We start from the raw sequence: 12,290 nt of genomic DNA on the forward strand, positions 1-12,290 counted from the left end.
CACAAAGGCATTGATCAGGCACTCAACACCCATTGGGCTTAAGGGGCTTCAGCCCCCCCCTCCCCTCATCATGTGGGACCGCCTGGGCTGAAACAGCTTCCCGGGCACACTCACAGCCACATCCGAGTACTTCACAGGTCTTTAAAAGAGCATTTACTTGCTGACGGGGCTTTGTCCCCCCCCCCCCTTCTTAGAGCCCCCGCATCTCCACTCTGACTATCGCTGGAAGAATTATCCCCCCCCCCTCGAAATTTTCAGTAGCACTCCCCTCCCCCCAAAATGTGGCTCTAGTTGCGCCTCTGGAACTGATGTGTCTGTAGAACTTACGTTTTGTACCGAAGTTTTGTCCTGAATTATGTTTGACCTGCAGTCCTAAATTTTTCTCCTTTATTTCGACCCGTTGTCCTGAATTGTTACACTCACCGTCCTGAATTTGCACCCTTGCCAGGTGGTCACCCTAGTCTGCCCTACTAGAGTCTGGGGCACCTATTCTTCGGGGAGGCACCTTTTTGCGTTACCCATTGAATTTTGGGGGCATGGAAGTTGCTCTGAATCACGTTTGTAGCAGTAGGCTGTTGATCCAGCCCCTTCGTCCTCCGTGACGTTTCCCAGACATGGGGAATGCCCGCGCGGGGGAAGTCAATGAGTCAATTAGCTAAGACAAGCGAGAGGACTGTAATTTCCAGGGGACGCCCCCGACAAAATGAAAACAATAAGTTCCTCTGAGTCATACAGTCGGGTTTCATTTGCTAAAAATATAAGGCAGTGCTCACACGCGGAAACAAGCAGCTGCTGGGAGCAGTGTTCAACTCGAGAACTTGCTATGAAGGTGAAGGCTGCTCGCCTCTTCCTGGCACACGCTATCTGCAGCTTCATAGCAGGCAAGTATGGATGCATTACGTCTGATTTTATTCACAATGTGAACGTCTGCTGTACTTCCGGGTGAGGGGACGCGCGCACGTTGGTGCACTGTACCGTAGATATTGTAACTACGGGTAACACAGATATGCAGCCAGGGGCACACACCCCACGAAATTTGTAGAGCCCCGTTAAGGGATCTTAAGGATCCTGCTCTCGAGTTTTTAAACTTCTTAGGAGTGAGAACTAAAGTAACACAGCTTTTGACAACCCAGGAAGTGATGAAAAAAATCAAACTGGAAAATGGATAAACTATAACACCAAATCCTCACTAGAGTACACAGACTTGTGCCCAGGGCTCGAGTCAGGGTACCACGCAGGTGGACGGCGGTGAACAGCCTTTACAACGAAACTTTTCCAACGCACTACCATTACGACGCAACTTTTACAACGCAAACCATTACAACGCATAGCGCTGGGGGGCGCTCTAGGATAGGGAATAGGTTTAATGTACTATCCAACACCTTCCCTACTATCCACGGGGACTGGAGTTGGAATAGTAAATTAAACTATTCACTATCCAGCGCCCAAAAGCATTATGCGTTGTAATGGTATGCGTTGTAAAACTTGCGATGTAAAGGTAGGCGTTGTTAAAAGTATGCGTTGTAACGTCATACATCTGTTGACGGCGTCCCCCCACTTATTTTACCAGGAGTTCAAGAACTATAAACTGCAAGCCACGTTTCGTGACGTCACTTCCTGTCGTGACATCAGCGTCCCCCCCACTTCTTTTTTTAGGACTTGTGCCCTGCTTGTGCCTTGGAAAAACAGTGGCACAACATTCATAGTGCCAATAATGGCAACACACCCAACCCGCAAACACAACAGTACCACAATGAAGAACACACAAGACGCATTGGTTGTTGGAGAAAACATTGCTGCAGGTTTATTTTGCATAAGAAATATGCCAACATGGTGGGTCAACTTACTCTAATGTTACGTTTGTCACCTGAAGGTGTGTGTTGGAGGCTTGTGGTTCTGTGAGCTATTGAAGCCTGCGTGCAGCACGTCAGAGATGTGAATTAAATCACATTTACATTTTTGGTTCAAGATCTTCAATCTATGTGTGACATTTAGCCTCCTGTAAGTGAGAGATCAACCTAACAGTCAAATGTACAGGGCTGTAGCAACAAGAGGGTCGGTGGGGTGGGGGGGTCTTGGGTGGGATGGGATTGGTGGTTTGAGGGGGGGCGGACGAGCCCGTAATAATCTTTGCCCCTCCCTCAGATAACAGAAGCAGCTGACACAGTATAGAGTGCTGGAGAAGTTCAGAAGATGAATGAACACGTATATGCCTTTAAAGTTTGTTTTTATGTTGCTAGACAGGTTTAATTTCAGGCTATGTCTTCTGATTAATTGCTGCATATTCTTTTAATGTGAAGATGTTTACTTTTCTTTCTTTGAATGCAAAATGAGAGGATTTTGTAAAGTGAGATCTGTGACAATCTCTCTGGGGTACAGACTGAGCCACTGAAATCAAGCTGTATGGGAAGCCTCAATTATGGGTCAATTTGCCAAAATTATGTGGCAAGAATACAAATGCTGCGGCTTAATGCAACACATTTCGTGATAGTATCACTTCATTACTTTGGTATTTTTACACATTAGCACTGACTGGGCAAAGGTTTTACTTCATTCTGTTCCACATCCAAATATAGCCGTAAGTAACTGAAAGGTGACCTGACCAGTCAACCTTTCCATAGGACCTTACTCTGCATGGCAGCACCTGTTGTCACAGTTTTTGTAACTTTTGATCTGTTTGAGCTGGAAAGAAAATTAGTTTTTTGTTAAAACTGCAGATTATTCAGCGGATGGTGGAATATGCGGAAAATGTGATAACATTCTAATTATGTGGAAAACACCGTAGCTGCAAAAGTGGGTCATTTTGGTGGCCTTGTGTACAGGGAGTGCTGTACTGTAGGATGTCAATTTGTTTCTAATTCACAAAACATTGAAATACCTGTAAATGAATTGTGCAAATATGTCCATATCTACTAGCAGTTATAAAAGCACAAATGAAGCACAATTTGGTAAATAATTTTGAAGAGTGATGGAAACAAGGATTCCAAAGAACAAAACAAATCTTGGTGAATCAGAAATGAAAAATATTGTATTGTATTGCACACTTACTACCCCTATGTGTGGCACTGAATCACTTACCTACATGGGCAGCAAGCTACACCATATAAGGCAGATTGTGGTTGGAAGTGTGTTGCCTTTTGTTTTGCGATCCTATGTGGGAAGTGTTTCCATGTCATGCGTGATGACCACAGAAGCATGGTTATAGTGTTATGAGACACAATACGTAGCAGTGTGGTGGATGATGAGGAGTGAGAGACACATATGCGCAATTTATAATTTTTCAATACTCTGGCAGCTTCGAACAGCTCTGCAGGTCCCTTTATTGTATTTCCCATGATTATAGCCAGCTTAGCTGGTTACTCCACTGGGTTGTCCAATAAGAAATGTCGGCGCAGATTTACTTATATTTCACTCAACACAACACATCAAGGCAATTTTCTTTGCTGGGTTGCGTGAAAGGCAGACAGCAGAAATGTGCCATATTTACAAAGATACGGTGAATTTCTGCTGTCTCCTAGCGCTGGGGCACTATGTGCTGCCTAGGGCCAATACAGGCACCCTTGCACCACGGTACAAGGGGGCCTGTGTTACGAGCAGGATTGTTTTTGTGCAGGGAGGGACACCTTCCTGTACAAGAACAATCCTTCGAGGCTCATTCCTCTTTCTACGTGTGCTGCAAAATGCTTCATCCATAGAATGAAGAAGCAACATGGAGGGATACAAATAATTATCCTTGTTACATCACACTGGGGAAGGTGTAGCATTCTGACACAGTCCCAGGCTTACTAGCCTTTGTAAATCTGGGAAGGCACCAAAATCCATAGGTTGATGCTTGGGAACGTCCAAGTCCCAGTCCCACCCGTGGAACATCTTGTTAATGCAAGGCAGTGATAAGTGCTACCTTGCGTTTGTATTTACTAAACCACTTAGAGCGTCTTTATATGACTTAGTAAATGCAAAAAATAATTTTGCTTCAGAGCTGCCACCACAAAAGTGGCGCAGCACCTGCAAGACGTAAAATTTCCCCTAGTGTATAGCTAGTTGTAGGTGTGGAGTAAGATTCCCTCTTATCTTCCTCCTCAGCCGCTGTCGTGCAGTGATTTGGTTGCTTCCTTCTGGGCATTCCTGCTGCTGTGAAGGCTAGATGAGATTTTGTGTTCAGGCTATGGTTTGTTGGCGGGTTGTCAGCTGACCCGTGGTTTGGAGGGCAAGAGAAGAGCCCCCATTAGTGGGTCAGAGCTGGCAGTGTTGGAGGGAGAGAGAAGTGGAGAGATTTACTGGGATGGGCATTGTTCCTATCATCCCATATCTGAACGCCATTGTGAGATGTAAAGAAGCAGCCATAATGCATCGATATTTGGATTTGCAGTCATAAACTAGATTAAAGTTCTCTGATTAACCCGTAGTGCGTGACAGAGCTCTTCAGTTATTCTATGCCTCTTCATTTAGTGGCAAATGCAAAACAACAGTTGATGGACAGAATGCAGAACAATGTCATACATTCACCCCAGTACAGAGATCTGGGCCTAAATCCATCGTTTTTTTGCACTCCACACCACCCCAGTTCAGACATGGCCATATGCAAATCAGCCTTGACCCTGTGCCTCATGGGAACAGTCCGGCCCGAACTGCCAAGCCATGTAAAGAAGCAGCCATAATGCATCGATATTTGGATTTGCAGTCATAAACTAGATTAAAGTTCTCTGATTAACCCATAGTGCGTGACAGAGTTCTTCAGTTATTCTATGCATGTTCATTTAGTGGCGGCTAGGTTATTGGCTGCACAGTACTAGTGAAGAACAACCCTTGTAACATATATGCCTAAATTGAATAAAAGAGGTATAGGTTTCAGTTGGCTACTGAACTCTGAGTGTTATGGCATTATTATCGTGGGCCAGAAATGTGATGTGTTAACTAACATAACTATGTAATACCGAGGCAAAGCATGGTTCTGCCCTCCTTAACATACCTGCTTATCAAGAGAAGTTTGCTGGTTGAGTTGTTTCCAATCTGTGGATTGTAAGCTAAAGATTGAGTTAGGGGGTGCAACTGTTTTTCCAGGTTCTGTTACCGGAATGTGTTGTGGTGTAGTTGTCTTGGAAATAGCCATGTTTTAAACTGTCTGCTGAAGTGCATATGCTTCTGGATTCACAGAATGCATGCTGGTAGGGAGTTTCAGAGCTTGGTAGCTTGTACTTGGAAAGCAGGGCCTCCCATGGATTTCTTGGTGGTATGATTATAAGTGGTGGAAACCTAGAGCTCAGTGCCCTGATTCGTTTTTATAGCTTGAAGTTAGAGTACAGTTAGAGTACAGTTAGAGTACAGGTATAGTGGTCCACTTCCTTGGAGGCTCTGTGTACAATGCAAAGTGCCTTGAACATTGTCCTTATTTCTGTAGGTAGCTTTTGGAGTGATTGGAAGACTGGAGTCATGTGTTCTCTTGTAAGGGAAGAGAAGATGTCTTGCAGTAGCATAGCATTTTGGATGAGTTGTAATTTGCGTAGAGAAGTGTGGCTCAGGGGTTAGAGGCAGCAGACCCGGAAGCTGAGATCGGTCCTGGACCAGGGTTCAATTCCCCGCCTCGGCAGGTCTTGGCCTAAAAATTCCACGGACTCGATAATTCTCGCCCCGGTGCCTCCTCGACTCACGGGTTCACACTCTGCGACTCTGGGCAATAGCTTGCTTAATCTCCACAACGGCCCCTCGCGGCGGGATGCCTGACTTTCACCTTGTGGATACCCTGCTATCTCACAGGGGAATACCAGGACGGGTTCCCTAAGCAAGCGCCGGGAAACCCACTGCGGGTAGCTGTGCGCTATATAAGCTCAACTACATTTACATTTACATTTTACATAAATGTGGATGCGCCAAGGTATAGGCCATTGGCAAAGTCAAGATTGTAGATTACGAGTGTGAGGTTGGGTTGTAGGTTCTGTTGATAACCAAGATGTGAGAGGATGCAGTGCAGTCTTTTGAGATTGAGTTTGAGTTTAAAATATTTGTAGAGCGCGCGTACACCTGGCGGTTTCATGGCGCTATAAAGTACTGAGCCCAGGAGGGCAGGAAGGCAAAGGAAAATAGAGAGAAACAGTTATGGAGAGAAGGCTTGTGAAAAGAGAAATGTTTTTAGCACCTTACGGAAGAGTGTGTATTGGGCGCAGGATCTGAGGTGAGCAGGGAGAGAGTTCCAAAAAGCAGGGGCAAGTGTAGAAAATTTCGTGCCTCCCCACTTTTTGCGTTTAAAGCGAGGAACAATGAGCAGTTGTTGGGCGGATGAGCGTAGCTCCCTGGCAGGGGCGTAGGGTTTGATTTCTGAAGAGATAAAGGCAGGGGCTGAGCCGGCCCGGGCCTGAAAGGTGAAAGCACTCTGTTTTATGTTAACATATTGTGTCAAATATAGATCTGAATCCATGGTTACATCTAGGTTTCTGATTTCTCTTGACATTGTTGGAGGGGCCTCGTGTTCCTTAAGCCAAGTGAGAGTAAGCTGGTGTTTTTGTCATTGCCTGCAGGTCCTGTACTGTACTGTATTTGCAGTAGTTAGCTTTAGATGGATATTCATCATTCATGTGTTTATGGTCCGAAGGCAATCATCAAGTTTTAAATTGTAGAGGTATTTCAGTCTATACTTTAAAACATATTATTTGGGTGTCATCTACATAGTTGTTACAGATGAGGTTGATTGATTAAATCAAGCTTGGTAAGGGGGTTAGGTAGATGGTGAATAATAGGGGAGATATGATGGAACCCCATGGGACACCACAGTATTGTGTGTGCGTAGCTAATTTTAGGGGCTAATAATTCAATGGGCATTAGCTGAACTCCCTTCTCCCCTTTCATATAGGGTCATGTTGTTCTTAAGCCAGCAACGTTCATGGCAAATCCTATTCCTGACACATAAGTAGTTGTCACTATCTAAACCTACCAGTCATTTTCAAGGAATGTTCAATCAGGAAACTCCAGATTCCAATATAGCATGGTGTGCTAGGAAAGAGTTATCACAAGTTCGGTATGATTTAAGTTTGGCTGACATTGCTCCACCCTACACTGGACTGTTGTAAAATATAGCCTGTTGAGATAACATATCTGCTCTACAGATTGTTATTTTTTTTGCAGTAACCAGATAGTTTCTTAGGCTAATGTGCCCGGTACAGACAGCTGCAAATACCCTAACTAGGCCTGGGCAGAGTTCACAGAGGTCTGCTATGTGGAGGGCATTATATCACACCCTTTGAACTGATTTTTAGTGCTGAGTGTTTGTATCACCACGCGCAGTACAAGAGAACACTGCTTCTTTCAACCGCTCGAGTAGATGTTATCCTCGAGTGGCAGCTTCCGCAACACGAGCATAAGGTTTCTCAACGCAAGCGGTAGCGACCATCCACGACCGCATGCATTTCAAAATCTAACTGGGATGTGATCTGGAGTAAGATTTTCCTCACTCATGCTTGCCAACTAAACGTTGGCAACCGCCAGCGAGGAAAAAGCTCTGCATAGCAAAGCAGAATTTTTCAGAACTCTGCGAGCTATGCAGAGTGGGAAATACTCTGCAAACTCTGTGTGTGGAGCGGAATTTCACACCCAGGCGTAACCCTAACTAGCAATGGTGTAAGTCTGTAATGACCCAATATAGCCTGTCCCGTCACAAAGGGATGCTACGGCAGACAATCTTTCAAAGATGGTTTAATATCTAGATAACTCTGCCAGGCTAAACATGCTTAGGATTCATCTCCTTGAACAAAATATTGTAGAAACCATAATCAGGGCATCTGAGGCTGAAAGTATTTGTGTTATAATTGACCTCTGTACGCATCTCCACAAAACATCGACCATCATTTTCTAATATTTGCATATTTTAATTGATGAGGTATGTAGTGTGATTCTTCTTTTTGAAACTGATTGATTCAATTAAAATTGTACTTTATTTGTCTGATTTATGGTCATAGCAAATAAATTTCAGTTATGAGGTGATAGGTAATTAACGTACTAACTGGATAATATCTGGTACACATTTGGGGTAGCATCTTTAATGGGAGACATGTGAGAACACAGGGTGGTAAAAATGTATGGCTTCTCACAGCTTCTGGAATTTTCCATCACAGAAATATCAGGAAAATATGTGATATAGCAAAGTTTGGCGTTCGCAGGATTGCTGGTTAAGAAAGAGTTTTGGGATCTACTCAGTTTACAACACCCCAGACTACGCTAGCAAGCTTATTTTCAGAAATATCTCAGCCCGACAAGTTTCCCTGGGTGCTGACGAAGCCCTGACCGAAATCCCACAGCTACTCACATCACTAGAACTGGCCAATTTGCAATGCAAAATCATAATCTTTGCTTGTGTCATAAGGACCGTTTGGAGCCTTCCTTTCGCGGGTAGTGGCGCAGTCACACAAGTGGGCTACTATTGTTACTGGGGGAAGAGTAGGAAAGCTGTTCAGTTGGACATTTGTGGATCGTTGCAGATTCCATTAGTGCGGTCTGCTTCACTTTTGATTTGCTGTGTAACATTGGTGCGCTTGCCGTTTTGCGCAATACAGCAAAAAGAATGTATCAAATTTGGGACGCATGAGAAGCTTTTTCATTGCATGCCTTATTTTGATTATGTAAAACTAATTTTTTAATGCATTTTTACCAGAATTTGTTTTCCAGTGCTGTGGAGGAACGTTGGAGTCCACCGTGCTGTGGAAGTAGTGTGGTGGGCATCAATGTGTTGTCGTCTGCCCTAAAGCAGATAAAAAACAACAAATCCATGCAGTCTGATGTCTTTTCAAACATGAATTGACAACAAGCTGCAGGGATATGATGCCCACATTGCACTAACTTCTTTGTTCCATGATCGTAGTGGACTTCTTCAGTTCCAGGAGGCCCCCAGGATGGTAGGCATCTGGGACTGGGGAACAGAGAAAAGCACAGTCTTCCAAGAAAGGTGGCAGGTGCTGTAAAAAGCCATACACAGCCAACAGTTGTCATGCATGGTATAATGAGAAGAGGGTTCGAGAGAGAATACAAAATATTGTGAAGTACAAAGAAGATAGAAGAGACGATGTAGAGAAGAGGTTCTAGAAGAGGAGAGAAGATTAGGAGCAAGAAAGGACAGTAAATAGAAAGAACAAGAGAGACAGCTGAAGAGGCAGGAATGGGAAGATAGATGCAGCAGCAAACAGAAAGGGGCAGTGGGGAGAATATTTAGTAAGGCAACCGGGTCAAAGGTTAGGAGATTGGGAGAGTATAGAGAAAGAATAGAGAGCCTCATGGAGCAAAATGAGAGCTACGTACACAGTTTTAAGTGGAATTTATAGCTTATTAGTTTTGGCCAATAGACCTGGCCCAATGTTATTTCAAAGCACAATTTTGCAATTTATTCTTTAAATGGGATCTTAGTGTAAGATCCGAAAAATCACCTTGCATAGTGGTCTTTAAAACCATAATACAGTCTGTTTATTGCTACTTGATCGACATTGCTTTTACCAATTGCTAAACAATGGCACCCACTTGGTATTTGTTACTATATGCTCTTGGTGAGAAGTGCTCACACCTTCTCTTTTAATGCATATCAGCCATATCTACATTTTCTGATATAGTCGTTGAAAAGTACAATCCTATATAGATATCTTCAAAGTATACAGATGTGGAGTTGGGAATAGTAAATCATTTAAGGATATCAGGGGAGTGGAATTCCTATAGCCGTTTGTCCTTGAGACAAGTAGGCCTAACCTCCTGCACCACAAACCCTTTGGCTGCCGATTACAGAGCCACATTATAGATCAGGAAAGAGCATTATCTGCAGTTAAAGTAATTTTTGTGTCCTTATGTAAATGCTGTTCGATCTTGCATTTATGATTCATTAATAGAAAGCCTTGATTATCAGGGTGAGTGCTCTAAGGAAATGTAAGTACAGACTGCACTACTGACAGTGGTTCCAGTTTACAAATGTGTACACATTTCCAAAGTTGAACAATATGAAGCTAAGAAAATAATGCTTCCAGGATGCTCTCTGATTAAATGCAAATATATGCAAAAGCTTTGAAAGAATGATTGAGGAATGTTTGCTTTCAAAATAAAATGTTCATAAAAAAAGCAAAAAAATTAAAAATAAAACAAATGCTAAACTACGGTGAAATTTTAGGTACCATTTCTCTGAAGCATCATTTAGTAAAATGTGTTAATACGTGCTATTATTTCCAAAAAATACTCATAATGGAAAATCAGTGTAGCCAGTTTCAACAAAATGATAGGAAACGTGAAATAAACAAGCAGTGGCAAAGCCAATAGGTATGACATTGTTTTTCAGCCTTTTGGTTTTGTTAATGCATGTTTTGTTTTGACATGGTTTATTTCACAGATTTATTGTTGTAGGAGCTGCCATGCCCTCATCATTATAACAAACATTGGCAAAAGCTAAAATATGTTTATTCTCAAAAAACACACATTATCACAGTAGTTCCTGGCGCTGAACACAACTACTTTACATCATGAAATACTACTTGTGAAAGAGCAGAATGATGTCAATCACAGTGAAGCCAGCCAGTAAATAGAGCAAAACAGAATGTTATTAAAAGCAAAAGGTCTTGGTTAATGCCAGACCTAAATAGGGGCCCAATTCTCAAAGAAAGTCACAAAATTGCACTCCTGGTATATGTCTTTGCATTAGTGCAGGTATATAGCTATCCTGAATTCACAAGAATATACTAAAGTATGTCAGGAAATCGTACTCCTAGAAAATATTTGTGATCTGCATTTTACCACGAGCAAATATGCATGTTTAGATTTTCTCATGCAAAAATCTGTTGAGCGGTAACAAGTCCATTTTCCACCAACCACTTTTTCGCCCCAACACTGGAAGACATTTTACTTTTCCCCTTTTCAGAGTACATTTCCAGCTTTTCTCTGCATTTGAAAAGATTAGAGATGAGCTGATGACTAAACCATAAAACATACAGGTTATTAGGTCTGCACAGACTCAAAAGGGCATTCTAACCATGGAGAACCATTGTTTACAACTATCTCTATCCCCAGTATGTAGATCTGCAGAAAAGTGGCAAAAAAAGGGAATTGCTAGTATTCAAACCATACTATGGTATGTGCTCTGGCATAATCATAGAGGTTAATATAAGAGCTCTTACATAACAAAGTTGTTGCCATAATTTGTGGCCGTGCTACATGGCATCAAAAGGACAAGTGGATTTTATTACAGTACAAGTAGATTTATGAAGCAAACGTTCCCACGGACAAGAAAATATTTTATTAAATTCCACACACCTGCTATATGCACTTACCTTTCAATTTCTGTCTTCAATATTATTGTACCACAATATTCTGAGTGTCATTATTAAGAAGTGCAAACAGTGTTTGGGAAAGGAGGCACTGATAGAGCACAGCTTTAATGTTTGGTCATTTTTTGAGGGCCATGCCCCCTAAAGAAAATACTTCTGGCTACAGCAGTGGTGGTGCCTCCGTACGAGCGGAGGAGAGTCACCGCTCCCACCTCCCCCCCCCCACACACACGCACTGCTGCTTAAAAGCTTGAAAAATAAAATGATAATAAAAATGATTTTATTACCATTTTACTTTTCTAGCTTTCTGCCGACCGGTGTGTGGGTCGGGCCGTGCGTCATTCTTGGCAAGTAATTGGCAGCAATGAGGAAGGTCCCTTCAGTGTGAATTGTGCATGTAGGTTTGGCTGGTTATCATGCTACTGCCAAACCGACATGTGCAATTCAAACTTTCCAACCCAGCTGTCTCAGCCAACTGGGTTGGAAAGCAGGCACATGGAATAGTGCCTTTTGGAGCATTGAGGCAACCTGCTCCAACCAAACCAGACGCTGCTCTGAGCAATGCCTGTGTTGGATAAGGTTCTGTTTGCCTTCCTACGTCACCTTATCCTCGGAGGAGTCAGAGCCACGGACTGGAGAGCGTGAGGACATGCTGCAAGGTAAGTGAAACCTTTTTATATTTTGCCTTCCTGACTCGATGTGTGATTGATTGTGTGTGTTTGTGTGGGTGTGTTTATGATTGTGACTGTATGTGTGTGTGTGTTTGTGAGCTTGTCTGTGTGCCGCACCATTTTCTAATGTCACAAACCGCCACTGGGCTACGGGCAGCAAATGTATGAGTATTCACTCGAAATGAGGGACACTTGAGGACTCTTACATACCACAAATATCCAAGGGTCTAAAATACAATAATAATGTTCTGAGCACCAGAAACTCTGGAAACAAATCTAAATGTGTACGCCACTGCAATGAAGAATCCCAATTAGATAAGAAGTCCTAATTCAATAAACGGAT

General features: G+C 42.9%; 1 protein-coding gene across 1 annotated transcript in view; it reads left to right on the forward strand.

Moving 5' to 3' along the window:
- Positions 1-688: 688 nt before the first annotated feature.
- The window catches only part of LOC144772439 (nectin-3-like), a 72,712-nt gene continuing 61,110 nt past the window's right edge, over positions 689-12,290 (forward strand). The window contains exon 1 of the mRNA XM_078656762.1: positions 689-881. Coding sequence (XP_078512888.1) covers positions 704-881 — 178 coding nt within the window. The 5' untranslated portion in view covers positions 689-703. The remainder of the gene's footprint in view (positions 882-12,290) is intronic.

This window comes from Lissotriton helveticus, chromosome 8, assembly GCF_964261635.1.
Source record: "Lissotriton helveticus chromosome 8, aLisHel1.1, whole genome shotgun sequence".
NCBI classification, from domain to species: domain Eukaryota; kingdom Metazoa; phylum Chordata; class Amphibia; order Caudata; family Salamandridae; genus Lissotriton; species Lissotriton helveticus.